This window comes from Dama dama, chromosome 15 (assembly GCF_033118175.1).
Source record: "Dama dama isolate Ldn47 chromosome 15, ASM3311817v1, whole genome shotgun sequence".
Classification (NCBI taxonomy): Eukaryota; Metazoa; Chordata; class Mammalia; order Artiodactyla; family Cervidae; genus Dama; species Dama dama.
The window spans coordinates 6,798,549-6,821,068 of NC_083695.1; the positions used below are offsets into that span (position 1 = coordinate 6,798,549).

Genomic DNA, 22,520 nt, shown 5'->3' on the forward strand with positions numbered 1-22,520 from the left:
TGGCATACTGCAGTCCATGGGTTGCAAAGAGTTGGACACAATTGAGCGACTGCACTGAACTGAATGATCTAGTGGTTTTCCCTACTTTCTTCAATTTACATCTGAATTTTGCAATAAGGTGTTCATGATCTGAGCCACAGTGAGCTTAGATTCAGAAAAATGTTTTGAATTCTGATCAGTTCTGTAATATCTGGCAAAAGGAAGTGAATTGATATACATATGTGTTCTGTTTTCCAGACAAGAATACTGGAGCAGGTTGCCAGTGCCCTCCCCAGGAGATCCTCCCAACCTAGGGATTAAACCCAGGTCTCCCACATTTCTACTTAATTCTATACCCTTTGAGCCATCAGGGAAGCCGAAGAATAGTGGAATGGGTAGCCTATCCCTTCTCTAGGGGATCTTTCTGAGCCAGGTATCAAACCAGCATCTCCTGCATTGTAGGTGAATTCTTTACCATGGAAGCTCTTTACTGAGCTGCCATGGAAGCCCAGTGACTCAAGAAAAACATCGTTGAAAACAATTATGCACTATGACCAAGTGGGATTTATTCCAATAATGCAATATCACTTCAGCATGCAAATATCATTAATGTAATTCAGCATATTACAAAATAACATAGAAGAAGCCTTATAGTCATGTCAATAGGAGACAAAATAATTCATCAAGTCAATATATTTCCATGATACAAAATCTCAAAAAACAAGGATTTAAAGCTAACTGTACCTCATAATAGCAGAAAGTTAAGAGGATCCAAAAAAACTCTTGTTAAAACTCAACATTCAGAAAAACTAAGATCACGGGTAGCTTAATGGCAAATAGGTGAAAAAGAGGAAACAGTGATATATTTTGTTTTCTTGGGCTCCAAAATCACTGTATATGCTGACTACTGCCACAAAATTAAAAGACACTTGCTCCTTGGAAGAAAAGTTATGACAAGAGACAGCGTATTAAAAAGCAGAGATATCATTTGCCAAGAAGGGTCTTAATAGTCAAAGTTGTTTTTCCAGTAGTCATGTATGGATATAAAAGTTGGACCATAAAGAAGGCTGACTGCTGAAAAATTGATGCTTTTGAACTGTGGTGCGTGAAAAGACTGTTGACAGTCCCTTGGACAGCAAGAGGATCAAGCCACTCAATCCTAAAGGAAATCAGTCCTGAATATTCATTAGCAGGACTGATGCTGAAGCTTAAGCTCCAATACTTTGGCCGTCTGATTTGAACAGCTGACCCATTGCCAAAGACCCTGACACTAGGAAAGATTGAGGGAAGGAGGAGTAGGGACAACAGCAGATGAGATGGCTACATAGCATCACCAGTTCAATGAAAATGAGTTTGAGAAAACTGTGGAAGATGCTGCAGTCCATGGGGCTGCAAAGAATTGGACACGACTTAGTCACTGACAACAATAACTAATGAATACCAATAAAACTATAGTAAAATATTAGTGACTGACATCCAACGCTATATAAAAACTGTTGTACACTATGACCCAGTGTAATTTATTCCAGCATGCAATATCACTTCAGCATTCAAATATCATTAATGTTATTGTTTTACCTACTCAATGGACATGAATTTGAGCAAACTCCAGGAGATAGTGAAGAAGCAGGGAAGACTGGTGTGCTGCAGCCCATGGTGTCACAAAGATCTGGACACACCTTAGCGACTAAATAGTTCAGTTCAGTTCAGTCACCCAGTCGTGTCCAACTCTTTGCGACCCAGTGAACTGCTGTACTCCAGACTTCCCTGTGCATCAGCAACTGCCGGAGTTTATCCAAACTCATGTCCATTGAGTCGGTGATGCCATCCAGCCATCTCATCCTCTGTCATCCCCTTCTCCTCCTGCCCCCAATCCCTCCCAGCATCAGGGTCTTTTCCAATTAGTCAGCTCTTCTCATGAGGTGGCCAAAGTATTGGAGTTTCAACTTCAGCATCAGTCCTTCCAATGAACACCCAGGACTGATCTCTTTAGGATGGACTGGTTGGATCTCCTTGCAGTCCAAGATACCCTCAAAAGTCTTCTCCAACACCACAATTCAAAAGCATCAATTCTTCGGTGTTCAGCTTTCTTCACAGTCCAACTCTCACATCCATACATGACCACTGGAAAAACCACAGCCTTGACTAGACGGACCTTTGTTGACAAAGTAATGTGTCTCTGCTTTTTAATGTGCTATCTAGGTTGGTCATAACTTTTCTTCCAAGGAATAAGTGTCTTTTAATTTTGTGGATTCAATCACCATCTGCAGTGATTTTGGAGCCCCCCAAAATAAAGTCTGACACTGTTTCCACTATTTCCCCATCTATTTCCCATGAAATGATGGGACCAGATGCCACTTTCTTAGTCTTCTGAATGTTGAGCTTTAAGCCAACTTTTTCACTCTCCTCTTTCACTTTCATCAAGAGGCTTTTTAGTTCCTCTTCACTCTCTGCCCTAAGGGTGGTGTCATCTGCATATCTGAGGTCACTGATATTTCTCCCGGCAATCTTAATCCCAGCTTGTGCTTCCTCCAGCCCAGTGTTTCTCATGATGTACTCTGCATATAAGTTAAATAAGCAGGGTGACAATATACAGCCTTGACATACTCCTCTTCCTATTTGGAACCAGTCTGTTGTTCCATATCCAGTCATAACTGTTGCTTCCTGACCTGCATATTGGTTTCTCAATTTACAATAGTGCCAAAAGTAATTCAATACTGAGGGATAGATAATATCTAGGACTTCTTCATTAAAACCACTTGAAACCACTGAGAGACATAAACAAAGACCTAAATAAATGAGATGTGTTGTGCTTTGAGATGGAGGGCTTAGTATTTTTGAAATTTCATTTAATCACAAATTGATCTATAAATTCCCAAAAACTTCCAATAATAATTCAAGCAAGACTCTTTAGAAATTATTGTTTATTATAAAATCAATAAAGAAATACTAATAATACATAAGGCCAATCATTTTAAAGAAATAAACAAAGTTGCAGGAAAATACCAATTGATTTTAGCTCTAAAAGTGAATTCCAGTGCTAGCCAGATGAATGACTGGAAGCGATTTACTCTCCAGCCTTAAAAACTGATTATAAAAATGGGGGGGGGGGGCGGGGGGGGGGTAGAAAGAAAGAAAGGAAAGAAGGAAGGAAGGAAGGAGAGAAGGAAGGAAGAAAAAGGAAACAGAAAATGCATGTGTCTTCAAATTTTCATTACATCTTATTTAATTTAGTGTTTTACTTTGGTTCATGCATTATCTTCTAAACTAGACTAGACTGTACACACTTTGCGAGACAAAACCGTATCTAATACTCTCCCTATATATACACTTCAGCTCGCCATGTATATGGTTTCTACATCTGCATATTCAACCAACTATGGTTTAAAAATATTCGGAAAAAATTTTCAGGAATTTCCAAAAGGTAAAACTTGAATTCTCTGTGCACTAGCAATTACTTGCATAGTATTTACATTATATTCAGTGTCATAGGCCATGAAATTAAAAGATGCTTGCTCCTTGGAAAAAAGCTATGACCAACCTAGACAGCATATTAAAAAGCAGAGACATTACTTTGCCAACAAAAGTCATCTGGTCAAGGCTATGATTTTTCCAGTAGTCACGTATGGATGTGAGAGTTGGACTGTGGAGAAAGCTGAGTGCCAAAGAATTGATGCTTCTGAACTGTGGTGTTGGAGAAGACTCTTGAGAGTCCCTTGGACTGCAAGGAGATCCAACCAGTCCATCCTAAAGGACATCAGTCCTAAATATTCACTGGAAGGACTGATGCTGAAGCTGAAGCTCCAATGCTTTGGCCACCTGATGCAAAGAACTGACTCATTTGAAAAAACCCTGATGCTGGGAAAGATTGAAGGCAGCAGGAGAAGGGGATGACAGAGGATAAGATGGTTAGATGGCATCGCTGACTCGATGGACATGAGTTTGAGTAAACTCCAGGAGTTGGTGATGTACAAGAGGGCCTGGTGTGCTGCAGTCCATGGGGTCACAAAGAATCGGACCAAACTGAGTGACTGAATTGAACTGAGGTGTCATAAGTAATCTAGAGATAATTTAAAGTATATGTGAAAGTGTGTATAGGTTATATGCAAATATTATACCATTTTATGTAAGGGAATGGGGAATCCATCAATTTTGGTATGGCAAGAGATCTGGTACCAATCCGTCTTGGGTTGATATCCAAGGGCTGATTGTACTTTGACATTCAGAAAACCTATAAACTACCAAGTTGAAATAGAGGTTTAGATAAAGTTGAAAGTGTACTAGACAACTGTTACATAGCTATATGAAATAAAAAGACTTATGAAAGAACATGTTTTGAAGTTATTTAGACTTGGATTTTAATTCCTGTCTCCTGTTAATGTAACTGGTTCTCCTTGGGCAAGTTTGCAACTCTTAATTTTCTCATGAAAAATAGCTAGAAAAATCCCTGCCTTATTAATCTGTTGTAAAGATTCAATGGATTATATAAGCAAATTACTTTGCATAGTAATGAACATACACTACCTGCTCAATATAGGTAAGCTCTCTGATTTCCTCTTCCTAACATCTCCATGTTTTATGTAGTGAAAACCGTGTTATAAAAAGTGTTTGGACTTTTCTGTACACTACTGCTTCTGCACATGAATTTGAAAAGCTAGAAGTAGATGAAGTCTTAACGGGCCCCTGAATATACATAGTCATTTATTTCCTATGCAGTCACTGGTAGTTCTTAGACTTAAGCTCTGTAAATTGCTTCCTTTGAACTCCTCATGGACAGGTTTGATTTAGGAGAAAACCCAGGAGAGAATAAAAAAGAAACACAATCAAATTTTTTTCTCTCAAGGGAAAAAAAAGTGGACACCCTAGGAATCTGTAGATATCATTCCAAATCCTGAGAAAGATAATTGACTTTTAGGGAACAGATGGTTGCAATCAAATAAATGATCACATCTTTACACTGAGGCAAATACCATATCATTGGAGATAAGACAAAATATAAGCTTTAGTGAGTTTAGAATCAACCAAAGACTCACAGAGAATATATTAACAAACTTTTTCCAATAAAGAGGATTCACTTTGAACTTAACTACTGCCTTTACATTTTTACTACATATAATATTGTCAAGATTTTTCCTTAAAATGAAGACATGTGATACCATATATGTTGGACAAAGTACAGTGAATATATGGGATTTTTCAGTAGTTACTGATTTTAAGAATTTCTTCTTGTTTTTCACTTTTTTCCCCCATATGTACATGTTTCATATATTTTATGGTTGCAGCCCATTTGATTTTTTCTTGAAACATTGTTAGAAATAAATAAATATATATATATATATAAATATATACACTGAAAATATAATGAGCACTTCTTTCTGAATTTATATAGTAAGTTTAGTAAATTTTAATTGATATATCATGTATTTTCTAATGTTCATTTTTATTTATTCATTTTATTTGGCTTTGCCAGGTCTTAATTGCTGCATGTGGAATCTTCAGTTTTCATTGTGGCATGTGGGATCTTTAGTTGCAGTATGCAGACTCTTAGTTGTGGCACATGGGATCTAGTTCCCCGACCAGAGATAAAACCCAAGCCCCCTGCATTAGAAGTGCAGAGTCTTCGTCACTAGACATCAAGGAAGTCCCCAAATATCATATAATTGAATATTTTTAAGTGCTTATTAACAGATTACTAGGTGTCTTAGTCCATGAAGCCTGATATAACAAAATATCACAGGCTGGGTGGCTTATAAACAATAGAAATTTATTCATCACAGTTCTTAAAGCTAGAAATTGAAGATTAGGGTGCCAGCATGGTCGCACTCCAATAAATACAACTTCTAAGTTATAAATTGCTGACTTACTGCCGTGCCTTCACATGATGGTAGGGGCTAGGGAGCTAGCTCTGTGAATTTTCTTTTACAAGGCCACTAATGTCATTTGTGAGGGCTCCCGCCTCATGATCTAAGCATCTCCCAAAGGCCTCATCTCCTTAATAGTTTCACACTGCACAATAGGATGTCAACATATACATTTTGGGAAACACAAACATTTAGACCATAGCACTAGCCTAGGTTCTGAGGTTAATACACACACACACACACACACACACACACACACACATATACACACAAGATGCTATCTGTTTAAAGAAGGAATGATTGATTATTTTACTCTGTCAGAACACAGAGTAGAGACTTTTAAACTAGTTGTATTAATACCAAGGTCTTTATAAGGGATTAGTCAATGCTTTGAAGAAGTCTTATCTAAACTGAGTTTTAAGCTAAGTAAGAACCAAGTTTCATATGGAGAAGTGGGTAGGATGAGGCTATTCAAAATGTAAAGAACAAAGAATCAAATGTATGAATTATCAGAAACCAAAATGAACACTTGAAAAATGTACTAATAGATGCAAAAGAAAAACAAAACAAAACTCTGTTTTGTAGGATAGAGAAAGAAATATACTGGAAAGGTGGCCATATTAAGAGAAAAGCAAAAGAGTTAGAGACTAGATAATAATATTATGAAATGCAAGGATTTTATTCCAAAGAAGGAAACCACCAAAATATTTTAAGCAGAGTGTTACCTTGCTATAATTTGCTTCAAAAGATTATTTTCTGACTGTATTGTTGAAATTGTTTTCAGAAATTTCAAGAGTCACAGATATTATCTTAGAAAATTTCCATTCATTCATCTGTAATAAAGCTTAGAGCTATGTTGTGGCTCCATCTTGATCCAGTGTGGCATTCAAAGATCTTTCAAAATGACATACAAAAACAATTACTAAGCAATTACTAACCTTTCCAATAGTTTCTGAAAACATGCCAACAGGTTGAATGACAGAATCAAATTTATAGTAGAGAACATAAATATCTTCTCTCTCTTTCTCTCCCTCAATATCTTACTGTTTCTCCATTATTCTTTCAACTACAGGCCCAAGCCTCTGAAACATGGTTCCTAAACTCTCTCTAGAAAGGTGCCTTAGCCCTTTCCTCTCTTTTCAAATCTTATCTCTTAAACTAACTACCTTCTAGCCACTTCTATTAATTATATAAGCTAGACTTTAAGTCCCAGGGAACTTCTGGCTCTAGCTTGATCCATTATCTTGATCTGTAAAATAAAAACCTAAGATTAGGTTTGGTAAAACAGGATTAATTCTGTTATGCATCCATTCAACAAAACTCACTAGGCACAGCTCTATTCTGGATGCTGCTAAAATCCAATAACACCATTGTAATCCAGAAAGAGATAATGATGGTAGTAAAATTAAAGTATGAATTCAAGAAACAAACATCTTGTTTTATCCGTTCATCTACTAATGTGCATTTAGGTTGCTTCCATATGTTGATTATTGTGATTAATGCCACAGTGAACATAGGGGTGCATATATCTTTTTGAATTAGTACTTTTGTTTTCTTTGGGTAAATATTCAGAAGTGGAGATACTGGATTATATGGTAGTTCTATTTTTAATTTTTAAGTAGCTCCATAATATTTTCCACAGTGGTTATACCAGTTTACATTCCAACCAGCTATGCATGAGGATTCCCTTTTCTTTCCATCTTTGCAAAAACTTGTTAATTCTTATCTTTCTGATGATAACAATTCTGATAAGTATAACGTGGTACCTCTTTGTGCTTTTGACTTGCACTTCCCTGATAATTAGTGATGTTGAGAATCTTTTGATGTGTCTGTTAGCTATCTGTATGTCCTCTTTGGAAAAAAGGTTATTCAGGTTTTCTGCCTATTTTTTATTTTATTTTTTTGGCCACATTTTCTTTTAATATCATCTGTTTTATAATTTTTTTATTATTATTATTATTTTTTTTCCAGTGGGTTTTGTCATACATTGATATGAATCAGCCATGGATTTACATGTATTCCCAATCCCGATCCCCCCTCCCACCTCCCTCTCCACCCGATTCCTCTGGGTCTTCCCAGTGCACCAGGCTGGAGCACTTGTCTCGTGCATCCCACCTGGGCTGGTGATCTGTTTCACCATAGATAGTATACATGCTGTTCTTTTGAAATATCCCACCCTCACATTCTCCCACAAAGTTCAAAAGTCTGTTCTGTATTTCTGTGTCTCTTTTTCTGTTCTGCATATAGGGTTATCGTTATCACCTTTCTAAATTCCATATACATGTGTCAGTATGCTGTAATGTTCTTTATCTTTCTGGCTTACTTCACTCTGTATAAGGGGCTCCAGCTTCATCCATCTCATTAGGACTGGTTCAAATGAATTCTTTTTCATGGCTGAGTAATATTCCATGGTGTATATGTACCACAGCTTCCTTATCCATTCATCTGCTGATGGGCATCTAGGTTGCTTCCATGTCCTGGCTATTATAAACAGTGCTGCGATGAACATTGGGGTGCACGTGTCTCTTTCAGATCTGGTTTCCTCAGTGTGTATGCCCAGAAGTGGGATTCCTGGGTCATATGGCAGTTCTATTTCCAGTTTTTTAAGAAATCTCCACACTGTTTTCCATAGCGGCTGTACTAGTTTGCATTCCCACCAACAGTGTAAGAGGGTTCCCTTTTCTCCACACCCTCTTCAGCATTTATTGCTTGTAGACTTTTGGATAGCAGCCATCCTGACTGGTGTGTAATGGTAAAAACCTCGAATAGCCAAAGTAATCTTGAGAAAGAAGAATGGAACTGGAGGAATCAACCTGCCTGACTTCAGACTCTACTACAAAGCCACAGTCATCAAGACAGTATGGTACTGGCACAAAGACAGAAATATAGATCAATGGAACAGAATAGAAAGCCCAGAGATAAATCCACGAACCTATGGACACCTTATCTTTGACAAAGGAGGCAAGGATATACAATGGAAAAAAGACAACCTCTTTAACAAGTGGTGCTGGGAAAACTGGTCAACCACTTGTAAAAGAATGAAACTAGAACACTTTCTAACACCATACACAAAAATAAACTCAAAATGGATTAAAGATCTAAATGTAAGACCAGAAACTATAAAACTCCTAGAGGAGAACATAGGCAAAACACTCTCCGACATAAATCAAAGCAAGATCCTCTATGACCCACCTCCCAGAATATTGGAAATAAAAGCAAAACTAAACAAATGGGACCTAATGAAACTTAAAAGCTTTTGCACTACAAAGGAAACTATAAGTAAGGTGAAAAGACAGCCCTCAGATTGGGAGAAAATAATAGCAAATGAAGAAACAGACAAAGGATTAATCTCAAAAATATACAAGCAACTCCTGAAGCTCAATTCCAGAAAAATAAATGACCCAATCAAAAAATGGGCCAAAGAACTAAACAGACATTTCTCCAAAGAAGACATACAGATGGCTAACAAACACATGAAAAGATGCTCAACATCACTCATTATTATTTTATTTTTAATTAATTTTTCTGGAATATAATTGATATACAATGTTGTGTTCATTTCTGCTGTACATCAAGGTGAATCAGTTATACATATACAAATGCCCACTCTTTCTCTCTGCCCATTTTCAATTGGATTGTTTATTATTCTTGATAATGAGTAGTATGATTTCCTTATATATTTTAAATAACAACCCATTATCAAATGGTTCATTCACAAATACCTTCCCCCATTTAAAAGGTTGCTTTTTCTTTTAATGAAGGTTTCCTTCACTGTGAAAAAGCTTTTAGTTTGAGGTAGTACTATTTGTTTATTTTTGTTATTTTGTTATTGTTGTCCTTGCCTGAGGAGACAGATCCAAAACAATATTGCTAAGACTATGTTAAAGAACATATTGCCTATTATTTTTTTTAGGAGTTCTATGGCTTCAGGTATTATATTCAGTTTTTCAATCCGTTTTGAGTTTATTTTTGCATATGGTATAAGAAAATGGTTGTTTCATTCTTTTGCATGTGGCTGTCCATCTTTCTCAACACTAATTGAGGTGGCTGTATTTTCCCTATTGTATATCCTTGCCTCCTTTTTTGAAGATTAATGGCCATATGTTAATGGATTGATTTTGGGGTTCTCTGTTCTGTTTCATTCATCTCTGTGTCTGCTTTTATGCCAGTACCATGGTGTTTTGATTATTATGGCCTTAACATATAGCTTGAAATCAGGGAGTATGATGCCTCCAGCTTTGTCCTTCCTCAAGATTGCTTTGGCTACTTGGGATCTTTGTGATTCCACACGAATTTTAAGATTATTTGTTTTAGTTCTGTGAAAAATGCCATGAGTATTTTGATAGGGATTTCATTAAGTCTTCAGATTGCCTCAGGTAAGATGGATATTTTAACAATGCTAATTTTTCCAATTAATGATTATGGTTTATCTTTCCATTTATCTGTTTCATCTGAGATTGTTTTCCTCAATGTCTTAATGGTTTTTAGTGTAAAAGTCTTTTATCTCCTTAGAAAAATTTATTCCAAAGTATTTTATAACTTTTGATGCAATTGTAAATGAAATTATTTTCTTAATTTATTTTTCTGATAGTTAATTGTTAGTAGAAATGTTGCAGATTTTGTATTTTAATTTTGTATGCTGCAACTTTACTGAATTCATTTAATTAGTTCTAATAGTTTGTTTGCTTTGGTGTTCTATAGCGTTTTTTATGTATAGTATCATGTCATCTGCAAACAGTAATAATTTTACTTTTTCCTTTCCAATTTGGATGCTTTCTCTTTTTTCTTCTCTGATTGCTGTGGCTGAGATTTCCAATACTGTGTTGATTAAAGTGGTGAGAGTGGATATCCTTGTTATGTATCATCATAAACTTATCTATTAGAACTGCCTTTGCTGTGTCTCATAAATTCTGGAGTATTGTGTTCCCATTTTCATGTCTTTTTTTTTCTCTTTGATTTCTTCAATAAATACCCCATTGTTTGTTTAGTAGCATATGTTTTGACTCCAAGTGTTTTTGTTTTTTCTATTTTTTTTTTCTGATAGTTGATATCTGGTTTTGTACCATTATGGTGAAAAAATATTGACATAATTTCAGTCTTCTTAAATTTAGTGAGATATGTTTTGTGACCTAACATGTGATCCATCCTGAAGAATGTTCCATGTCCACCTGAAAGAATGTGTATTCTGCTAATTTGAGGGGGAATATCCAGGATATATTTATTTAGTGTACCACCCTATTGTGTCCTTTAAGGCTAAAATTTCCTCAGTGACTTTCTCTCAGGATGATCTCTCTATTCATGTATGTGGAGTGTTAAAGTCCTCTATACCATTATTGTGGGGCCCACTAGTGCTGTCGCCCAGATGCCAGAGTCGGGTGCTCCTAGAATGTCTCTGTGTGGAGTATGCACGTCCTCCTGTTGGGGCTGGGCTGGGCTGGGCTTGCTCTGGGCACACTAGCGCACAGGGATGGCCCCGATGCAATTGGCTCTAAGTCCTGGTTTTACCAGTTGTGGGCACTTTATTGTGTGGGGCCAGATCCCAGGGAGGAGTCAGTTTGTGTGCATGTTGGGGGGGACTGCTGGTGCCGATCAAGGGCACTCATTGCAACTGGCAGAACAGGGCGGGCACTCTGAAGTATCTCTGACTGTGTCACTTCTGCAGGTGAAACTGGGACAAGATGAAAAAATAGGTAGGATGAATAGAGTCAGAAATGGCACCTGCCATCACTGGTAGAAAATGAGCCACAAACAAAAATAACGACAACAAAAAAGTGGCACCTACCAGCTTCTCTATAATCAGAGAAAGTCTTACAAATTCTAAAAATTGGTCTATGAATCTCCTTCATGTATGACCCAGGCTGCTTTTAGATGGTTGCTTCTGTTCTAGGACTCACGGAGAGTGAGTTTTGTGTGCACTCTATAGGTGAATTCTCAGTTTTCTACAAACTTCTAGCTCTCTTGGACATAAGCCCTGCTGGTTTTTAAGGTGAGATATTATGTCATTTTCCTGGTACAGGTAAGCCTGGCTGAGGAGCCTAATTTGGAGTTTGGAGCCCTTCATCCTCAAGGGAAACCTCCAAGGCTATGATATCCCTCATGCCTATGTGTCACAGGACTGGTAGTGTGAGTCCCAGCCAGACTGCATCTCTGCTCCTCTTACTTTTCTCAATGCAACTTTTCCTTTTTACCTTTAGTTGTGGAAAATCTTTTCTGTTAGTCTTCAGATCCTTCTCAGAGATAGATTCTAAGTAATTATAATTTTTGTGCCTCTAAGGGAGGAGGTGGGTCCAGGATCTCTCTACTGTACCATTTTATCCCATTTCCACATACAGTCTATTCTTAGCATAGCAACCATATTATTGTTTCTTTTATATTAAGCCAGTATCAAACAAACCAAACACATTGTAAACTCACTAAGCCAATAGAAAATCACAAATATATGGGCCCCTTGCTGTCCATTGTATTATAAGAAAGTGCATAGAAATCTAATATGGATTGACATAAGATATAGTGAAAGTGCTCTTGGCCCTGAAGCTATTAATAGAAGAGCCCCCCATGGCTTGATCAGGGACTGAGATCCAATAGTAAGATGCTGTGTCAAACCCTTGGCTCTAACCCTATTCTGTCAGCTCACAGTTGAAGGAGAATAAATTCCATTGTAGTGAGAAAAGACTTGCGATGTACCCTTACAGTAGCAGCTATAGGTAAGCCAATAGTATGGTTCCCCCCTCAGCCCTTACGGTTGGAGTGGAGGGTCCTCTGATATGTCTTATAGTTGACCAAGATCAATTTCTTAATCAGTAGGCTGTAGGTGATATTCATTGAGGTTTGTAAGAGATAGCTTCCTTTCTGGAAAGCCAGCTTTCAGGAGATCATTCTTCAATAAATTAACCTTTACATCTCTCCCAGATAATGTTACTCTTCTACTCAACAATTTCCTTTGGCTACTTACCTAAGTCAGAATAAAATTCAAAATTCTTACCATGACAATTAAAATCCTAGATGATTCAGCCCCATTACTTATTTCCCTCATTTTATTTTCTATCATTCTCCCTTTATCACTTCACTGTGACCACACTGGTCCCTTCTCTTCTTCATACATGACTGGGCATTTTCAGTTTCATTACACTTTTTTTTAATCATCCCAAATTTGAAGATTATTGTTTTCCCAAACTGTGGCATATCCATTTAAATTTTGTCATTCTAGTGGATATGTAGTGGTACTTCATTGTCTTTTAATTGTAATATCCCCATAACTAATAATGTTAAGGATATTTTAAAATACTTACTACCTGAATATTTTAATTTTTAAATGTTTTTTTTATCAATTTAAAAACTTATTTGTCTTATACTTGAACTGTATAAGGTTTATATATATTTATTTCATATATTCTGTATTCTGGATTGCTGTGGCCAGCGCAGCAGGTAGGGATCTAAAGTGGTCAATGCACTGTTTGGGAAAAAGAAACTAAAGACAGAATTAAAGTTTTAAAGATGGAACCTGGGGACTCAAGACCTCTTGGATCAAGAGCCCTGTTCTTTGGTGCCACGTCACTTTTATTTAGTGTCTTAGCAAGCAGAAAGTATCTGTATGCTACAATGAAGTCAGCCTCCTGTGTACCGAGTCATGTCTCCCATTTTATTGATTCCTTTAAACTATCTTTGTTATTTTCTTGTGCAAGGGGTATCACCTGGCTGGAGGCTATAGACCTGCATATGCCTTGGTAAAACATCTTGGTGTGTGCGCAAGCAGCATTCTAAACTTGTGCTGACCCGGTGTTCCAAGGTCCACACTATGCTTTTCCTTGGCTTAACAGGGCATGATGACCCCAACTAATCAACCTGATGTACTTTTATTTGGGTTATGTTGTATTGCTATATTTTGCTTTTATTATTTTCCCATGGTGATTTTCTCATAGCTTAGCCAGAGCAACAGGAGGCTGACTATTATATTAACCCCTGCATATCCCCCTTTTTGTTTTTGTAGCAGAAAATATGTTGATCTCGCAACTTCTTTCTTTATTAGTTCTCAGAGGGTTTTGCGCATGTACCTGAGGACTAAACAGAAGATTAAAGAAAACAGCAAAACATAGCTAGTGTTCTAATGAGATCACCTCTGATGTCTTTGATCCACTCGAGAGGACTCAGTGAGTTAAGGCCCTCTGCTATTCCTTGACGTGTATCTGTACCTGGTAATAGTCTAAAAGAAGCATGCTGCGTGCCAATGACTTTTTGCTTGCAGCTTTTAAATATCTAGAGTAAGATTGTCAGCTGAATGGCCCTGCGAGTACCATCTAACTTTTTCTCAGGAGTGTTCAGATTGGTTATCTTCCTGGGGGATCACACAAAAAGTAGTAATGTTCCAGTCACACTTTAAATGTATTTGGAACTTAAGATTTTGTACTTCTTCTCCTAAGAGTAGCACTGCATTTTCTAAATCCACCAACCCAATGTTAATCTCCTCATCTATATGAATTTTGGCTCCTTAAGCAGAATTGGCATTTTTATGCCATTCCTGCACAAGGGCAGTTGTACCATCTGATGGCGAGCTATTCCCGCCACTGCCGCTGTAGTGGTGATGGCAATAATGCCCATGATGGCAGCAATAAGGAGATAAATGAAACACTTTGATCTTTTCAAAATAGTATTTAGTACTGTGAGCAAAGTATGCATGTCAGGGGAGAGTTCCCAAGGCCTATTCTGAGTTACTGGCAGCCAAACTCCTAAACGTCTACACAAAATCACATAGGAATATTTAGAGTTAAATCATGAACTGTTAAAGCAGATATATAGTTTGCAAACCTGGCAGGTCAGGTTCCTTTCTGTTTGATTAATTGAATAATCACATATGGATCCCTAACACAAGCTTGAGTATAAAATGTCCAATTTGTTGATGTATTGCATGACAAAGTATAATTCATGGAATGAGAATAATTTCCATCCCAAATTTGATATTTTTTCAGACTTATGTCCAACTTTGATATTTCTGTTTGAGCTCTATCTAATTCAAGCTGTGGCTGTGGTGGAGATATGCCACTGTCATGCCAGATAATGGGATATTCTGAATTGCAATAATATTAGTGTGATTGTATACAGACACATGCCAACACAACTTCTTATAAGGATTGCAGGATGAGTTATGGTGTGAGCAATTAGAGACTGCATACCCCTTAGGGGACCAGTCCCAAACTATTCCATAGGAACCATTAAGTAAGATCACCCCTTCAATCCTGCGGCAATTATCCCAGTGTATTTGATCTTGTCGGTTGGCCCGTATGGGTCTGCTCTCACATAAGGGTCTATCCAGCTTGGTTAGATTAATTTGATCAGTCTCTTGATATCCAAAGCTCAATCCAGAAAGTAAATGTAGCTGAGCCTTAGTGTGATATCTGTTCAAAGAATTTACAGAAAGCCAAGCCTGCACTGATAGATTAAGACAGCTACGGTCAGCACCCTTGCAAACAGGCCAAGTATCAAAACCCAAAGTACTTTTAAAGGGGGTCCCCTCTTCCTTTTTATGAATGGGCAAAAGCTTGTCTTCTGGATCAGAGATCCAGGAGGAGTCATTAACATAAACTGGGATAGATCCTTCACCCCAATTAACAGGTCTTAGCAACAGGGGATTAGATACATAGGCCCAATAGGTATAATTCTTTGCTTCTGCCAAAGCAAGGGATATACTCACTGTGACAGTTGTCAGATCAAACATATCCATGGTCAGGTTGCCTGGAGTCACTGGTTGTTTCTACTCAGTTTTACTCTATGAGCTGGAATCCACGCAGGTTCTAGACCTTCTCCTGGGGGATACAAGCAAACCCTCTTTCCCATGTAATTAACTTCCCTGGTGACCAAGCATTTGTTAGTGGATCTTGCCACCAAATCACAGACTTACTTGTATTTGTGGGTGTAGCCTGAAAATGCTGCTTAGCTGCACTTTCCATAGTTTGTGCCAAAATATTAAAAACATTGAGAGTAAATAAAGCTTTATTCAATATTGTTTATTGTCCTAGGACATCTCCCCCTTTTTGTTTTTATATCATATGTTTAAGTGATTGATTAGCCCTCTCCAATATGGCCTGTTCTTGTGGGTTACAGGGAATGTCAGTAGAATGTTTTATAGACCAAATTTAAGAAGTTTTTGGAATGCTCTACCGGTATAAGCAGGGCCATTATCAGTTTTTATAGATTTTGGTAATTTTATAACAGCAAAACAAGCATATAAATGTCTTTGTACAGATTTTGTAGTCTCACTGGAGTGAGCAGTGACCCATATAAATTGAGAGACTATATCAATAGTCACATGTACATAAGAGAGCTTACCAAAGGAAGATATATGAGTTACATCCATTAAAGCTATGGATTTTATATGGAACTGTATACCATCATTACCAGTGGCTAAGTCACACATTTGAGAGTATAAGGGACAACATTTCTTGAAACAGGAAATATAAAAAACAATATAGTTAGCAGTAACAGTAAAATCCTAAGTAATAACTTAAGTCAAGAACTTTTATTAGGTATAGTCTAGTGACATCTTTAAGATACCTGACTTAGTTTGTTAAATGACTATTGCTTGTTGTTTATTTCCTGGTCATCTGCTCTTTATGTAAAGATTGGTTACTGAGATACACTTTAGAAACAAACTTAGGGTGTCTTTTTTAATTTAACTTAATGAAGCCTCTTAGCAATGTAACATAACCACAAGGAACTATCTTAGAAGTGAGTCTTAGTAAGTACAGACCTTAATTAACAAAACTAGAGCTTAATATTCAGTGAAACATAATGGATACCATAGGCCTGACAACAGTTGGGTAGATTTTTCTTTTAGAGCTCCCCAGTATACTCTGAGATTTTTGTGTATGTCTGGTGAAGGTCTTTTTTACCTTGATGTGGGTATTCAGAACCCAAATGTCTCTAATTTCTCAAGGGATGAGGCAGAGTGAAAAGAAAATTGTTTTAATTTTACCCACAGATGTAAATCACTAAATTATTTTAAACCATCAGTGACTTGAAGAGAAGAGCTTTTTTATATTGGAAAACAAAGATTAGAAGCCAGCAATATGTCAGACAAAAAGTCATGAAAATTGTAGTCATATTTAGCAGTCTGTTCAATCCCATGCAATTGATCCCTTTGTTGTGTGGTCCTTGCCTGATGACCGAGGACATCAGTAAAAATTATAGTCTCCAAGAAGTTTGTGAAGTTTTTGCCAATCACTGTATGACCTGTTGAGCAAAGTGGGTGCCCTGATCACTGAATATTGTAGAAAACACATTTTTTTAAATTGTGAAATATTAACCCTATAGCCAGGAAAGGGTTTTTCCTATCAAATAAAAGGTTTGTCAGGGAGCCAGGAAAAGCCAAGTGGCCGTCTTGGACTCCCCATAGCCCTGACTGTTTGGTTTATAGCCATCATTTATCCATTTTAAGTTTTCTGATGGGGGTTAATTTTGTAGAAGCAGAATGAGCTTTATCTATGTGCATCATAGTCTCCACAGATTATTGTGAAATAGCATTCATTTTATCAAAGTAACAAAACATTTTAAAAGCAAGTATGAATCACTTAAAGAAATTTACGTAGTCTGTTATCAAAAGCCATATTCCAAGAAGACAAGAAGAGAAAACCAAATTTTTTAACAGGAAGAGAAAACCAAATTCCAGATTGGTTCCAGCTTATATTTATTTTGAAACAATAGTTATTTACTTAGTCAAAGTAACGATAAAACTTAAAAGGCAGGCTGTCTTAAAAAAACTTGTATCATGTACAAAACTTTTTTTTTCATTTGTCATAAATCCTTTTTAACATTTTCTGTAGTCATCACTTCATTTATCTACTTAGAGAATAGCTACCTATAAGTTTAGATTTATTTTCTTTTTTCTTTTCTGAATAGACTATAATTTCATTTTTTAATCTTTTTTATTAAAAACATAATCTTACTTTCCTTAAACAATCATGAACTGTTTTATATATTAGCATTTTATAGATAGTTGAACATAAATCCAGTTTTAATTTTTTAAAAAAATTTGCTTTTTTTTTCAATAGAGAACATCTCAGGATGGCACCAAACATATTGATTCATAGTCCAAAATCTCTTTAGCTTTTCTGTAAGAAGAAGTCAGTGTTCAGTAATTAATGTTTCAAAATTTTCTTTTATTTTATTTGGAAATAACCTAGCTATTTAATAAAATTTATCATTTAGTTTAGTACAACCCAAGAAATTTAAGTTACCCCAAACCTCAGAGATTATTTTAGATAGACATTTTTAAAATATAATTATTTTTAATAGAGTTTATCTAGAAGTTTTCATCTCATTTATATATACTTATTTATATAAAGAGTTACTTTTTTGTTATTGATAAATTTAGTTTACATTAAACCTAGGCACAATTAAAAGTATTATACAATGTTGATGACTTAAGATGTGTCTTAATTAGATTAGCAACAAACATTAATGTTAGATATTTAATATTGAATATTTTTCAGTTCACATGAACCTGAATTTAAATAGAGCTCATTTATAAATGAACCTCATATTATCTAAAAACAAAGACACACACTGAGACACAGATACATTTAGACAGACACACAGACAGAGATCTCATAATTTTCCACTTGAAATTTAAAATATCTCTTTGCCCCTTCTTTTTTATTCTTGGTTTGAGTCCACCAATTTGTTCATGGCTGAAGTCCCAGATGGAGTGGGCTGTGTATCCTAAGGACATGATAAGAGTGAACTTCAGGTTTTTTCCCAGGCCTGTTGTTTTTTCTCAGGCAGAATTGGAGCTTCAAAAAAGTATTTTAACATGTCAACTTTTCCCTAATTGTACATACAAGAAGAACCAGTTTTACAATATCAAAAAAGATTTTATTTAACCAGTTTTCTCCAGAGTCTAAAGAATATCATGGCCATTCAGTGTCAAAAATGTAATCTCTCTTTTTTGTAGTCATAGTTTCACAGTTAAAAATTAAACCAGACAATGTTCAAATTGGCTCTGATGACAGGGGTAGCCTGACTGATAAGATCTTTCCCAGCAGGGATTATCTCTCTGGGGAGGTGAGGTCTTTTCTTAAAGTAAAAAAAAAAGCCTGTCCTTTAACCTCTATTTTCTCTCAGGCTCTTATTCAGTATCGCCTCACCTGTTTTATAGCCTAAACTTTCATAAGCACTTGATCTTGAATTTTTTCCCAATTTCCATTGCCTATCAATTGATCTAAAGAGATGGGGATCTGCCTTGCTTGATTATAAGCCACCGTAATCAAACAGGAACCCTCAGCTAGTCCCTGCACTATTCCCAAGGTAAAGAGGTATGGAGAGTAAATTATGGAGAATTTACTCCATAATTTTGAACTGCTTGCTTAATTTCCTTTAGTATTTTGAAGGGAATCTGTGTACAGCCTCACGCTCTAGTGCACATTAATGAAGTCTCCTTTATGTACAGTAGGGAAGGTCTTGAGGAGGAAATGGCAACATACTCCAGTATTTTTGCCTAGAGAATCCCATGGACAGAGGAGCCTGACGGGTTACAGTCCATGGGGTCACAAAAAGTCGGACACGACTGAGCGACTGATACTTCATACACCCCACTAGGATTATTAAGCTCTGTCCCAGGAGCTATCTGTTCATTGTATTGTTACTGGAAATGTCATAGCCTCCAAGTCACCCAAAGCTTGAGTTGCTCCAGCAGTTAAGACAGGAGGGGGACGAAGAAGTGGCAGAGGAAATTCTGCTTCCCTAAACAAAGGCGCAGAAGGAACTACAGATTTAAGAGCCTCCTGCATTTTTGCTCTATCCTCTCAGGCTCTGCATATTCAGATTCTCCCTTTGATGGGATTTCACAGTCATCCTAACTCCCTTCTGAGCTTTCTGGGGTCTGAAGAGGTTCTAAAATGGATTTTCACAGTGCCCAAGTTGACCAGATAGATATAGGCATGGGCACTCCCTTGCAAAGAAGTTTCTCTAACTCACTGCATCAATTCAGTTCAGTTGTTCAGTCGTATCCAACTCTATGCAACCCCATGGACTGTAGTACACTAGGGCTCCCTGTCCATCACCAACTACCACAGTTTACCCAAACTCGTGTCCATTGAGTCAGTGATACCATCCAACCATCTCATCCTCTGTTTTCCTCTTTTCCTCCCACATTCAATCTTTCCCAGCATCAAGGTCTTTTCAAATTAAGGAGTTCTTCGCATCAGCTGGCCAAAGTATTGGAGTTTTAGCTCAGCATCAGTCCTTTGAATGAACATTTGGTACTGATCTCCTTTAGGATGGACTGGTTGGATCTCCCTGCAGTCCAAGGGACTCTCCAGAGTCTTCTCCAACACCACAGTTCAAGAGCATCAATCCTTTGGCACTCAGCTTTCTTTATAGTCCAATTCTTATGTCCATACATGACTACTGGAAAAAACATATTTTTGACTAGACAACATTTGCTAGCAAATTAATGTCTCTGCTTTTTATTATGCTGTCTAGGTTGGCCATAGCTTTTTTTCAAAGAAGCGAGTCTTTTAATTTCATGGCTGGTGTCACCATGTGCAGTGAATTTGGAGCCCAAAAGAAGAAAGTCTGTCCCCGTTTCCATCGTTTCCCCATCTATTTTACATGAAGTGATGGGACTGGATACTGTGATCTTAGTTTTCTGAATGCTGAGCTTTAAGCCAACTTTTTCACTCTCCTCTTTCTCTTTCATCAAGAAGCTTTTCAGTTTCTTCTCTTTCTGGCATAAGGGTGATGTCATCTGCATATCTGTGGTTATTGATATTTCTCCCGACAATCTTGATTCCAGCTTGTGTTTCATCCAGCACATGTTTCTCATGATGTACTCTGCATATAAGTTAAATAAGTAGGGTGACAATATACAGCCTTCGATATACTTCTTGCCCGATTTGGAACCAGTCTGTTGTTCCATGTCCAGTTCTAACTGTTGCTTCTTGACCTGCATACAGATTTCTCAGGAGGAAGATTAGGTGGTCTAGTATCCTCATCTCTTGAAGAATTTTCCACAGTTTGTGGTAATCCACACAGTCAAAGCCTTTGACATAGTCAATATAGCAGAAGTGGATGTTTTTCTGGAACTCTCTTGCTTTTTCGATGATCCAACAGATGCTGTCAATTTGATCTCTGGTTGCTATACCTTTTCTAATCCAGCTTGAACATCTGAAAGTTCACGGTTCACTGTTGAAGCCTGGCTTGGAGAATTATGAGCATTACTTTGCTAGTGTGTGAGATGAGTGCAATTGTGCAGTATTTTGGACATTCTTTGGCATGGTGTTTCTTTGGTATTGGAATGAAAACTGACTTTTTCAAGTCCTGGGGCCATTGCTGAATATTCCAAATTTGCTGGCATATTGAGTGCAGCACTTTCACAGCATCATCTTTCAGGATTTGAAATAGCTCAACTGGAATTCCATCACCTCCACTAGCTTTGTAGTGATGCTTTCTAAGGCCCACTTGACTTTGCATTCCAGGATGTCTGGCTCCAGGTGAGTGATCACACCATCATGATTATCTGGGTGGTGAAAGGTATTTTTTGTATAGTTCTTCTGTGTATTCTTGCCACCTCTTCTTAATATCTTCTGCTTCTGTTAGGTCCATACTATTTCTGTCCTTTATTGTGCCCATTTTGCATGAAATGTTTCCTTAGTATCTCTAATTTTCTTGAAGTGATCTCTAGTCTTTCCCATTGTATTGTTTTCCTCTATTTCTTTGCATTGATCACTGAGTAAGGCTTTCTTATCTCTCCTTGCTGTTTTTTGGAACTGTACAGTCATATGGGTGTATCTTTCCTTTTCTCTTTTGCCTTTCACTTTCTTCTTTTCATAGCTATTTCTAAGGCCTGTTCAGAAAACCACTTTGCCTTTTTGCATTTCTTTTTCTTGGGAATGGTCTTGATCACTGCCTCCTGTACAATGTCACAAACCTCTATCCGTAGTTCTTCAGGCACTCTGTCTATCAGATCTAATCCCTTGAATCTATTTGTCACTTCCACTCTATAATCATAAGGGATTTGAGTTAGGTCATACCTGAATGGTCTAGTGGTTTTCCCTACTTTCTTCAATTTAAGTCTGAATTTGGCAATAAGGAGTTCATGATCTGAGCCAGTCAGCTCCTTGTCTTGTTTTTGCTCACTGTATAGGGCTTCTCCATCTTTGGCTGCAAAGAATATAATCAATCTGACTTTGGTATTGACCATCTGGTGATGTCCATGTGTAGAGTCTTCTCTTGTGTTGTTGGAAGAGGGTATTTGCTATGACTGGTGCGTTCTCTTTGCAAAACTCTATTAGCCTTTGCCTTGCTTCATTCTGTTATCCAAGGCCAAATTTGCCCACTACTCTAGATATCTCTTCACTTCCTACTTTTGCATTCCAGTCCTCTATAATGAAAAGGACATCTTTTTTGGGTGCTATTTCTAGAAAGTCTTGTAGGTCTTCATAGAACCATTCAACATCAGCTTCTTCAGCATAGACTTTGTCGGGACATAGAGTTGGATTACTGTGATATTGAATGGTTTGCTTTGGAAACGAACTGAGATCATTCTGTTGTTTTTTAAATTGTTTTCAAGTATTGCATTTCAGGCTCATTTTTTTACTATGATGGATACTCCATTTCTTCTAAGGAATTCTTTCCCACAATAGTAGATATAATGGCCATCTGAGTTAAATTCACCTTTTCCAGTCCATT

The 22,520-nt window shown here is 37.1% G+C and overlaps 1 protein-coding gene across 1 annotated transcript in view; it reads right to left on the minus strand.

The window, feature by feature from the left end:
• The window catches only part of LOC133070578 (endogenous retrovirus group K member 25 Env polyprotein-like), a 41,794-nt gene extending 26,239 nt beyond the window's left edge, over window positions 1–15,555 (minus strand). The window contains exon 1 of the mRNA XM_061162979.1: window positions 15,008–15,555. Coding sequence (XP_061018962.1) covers window positions 15,008–15,555 — 548 coding nt within the window. The remainder of the gene's footprint in view (window positions 1–15,007) is intronic.
• Between the last annotated feature and the right edge of the window lie 6,965 nt (window positions 15,556–22,520).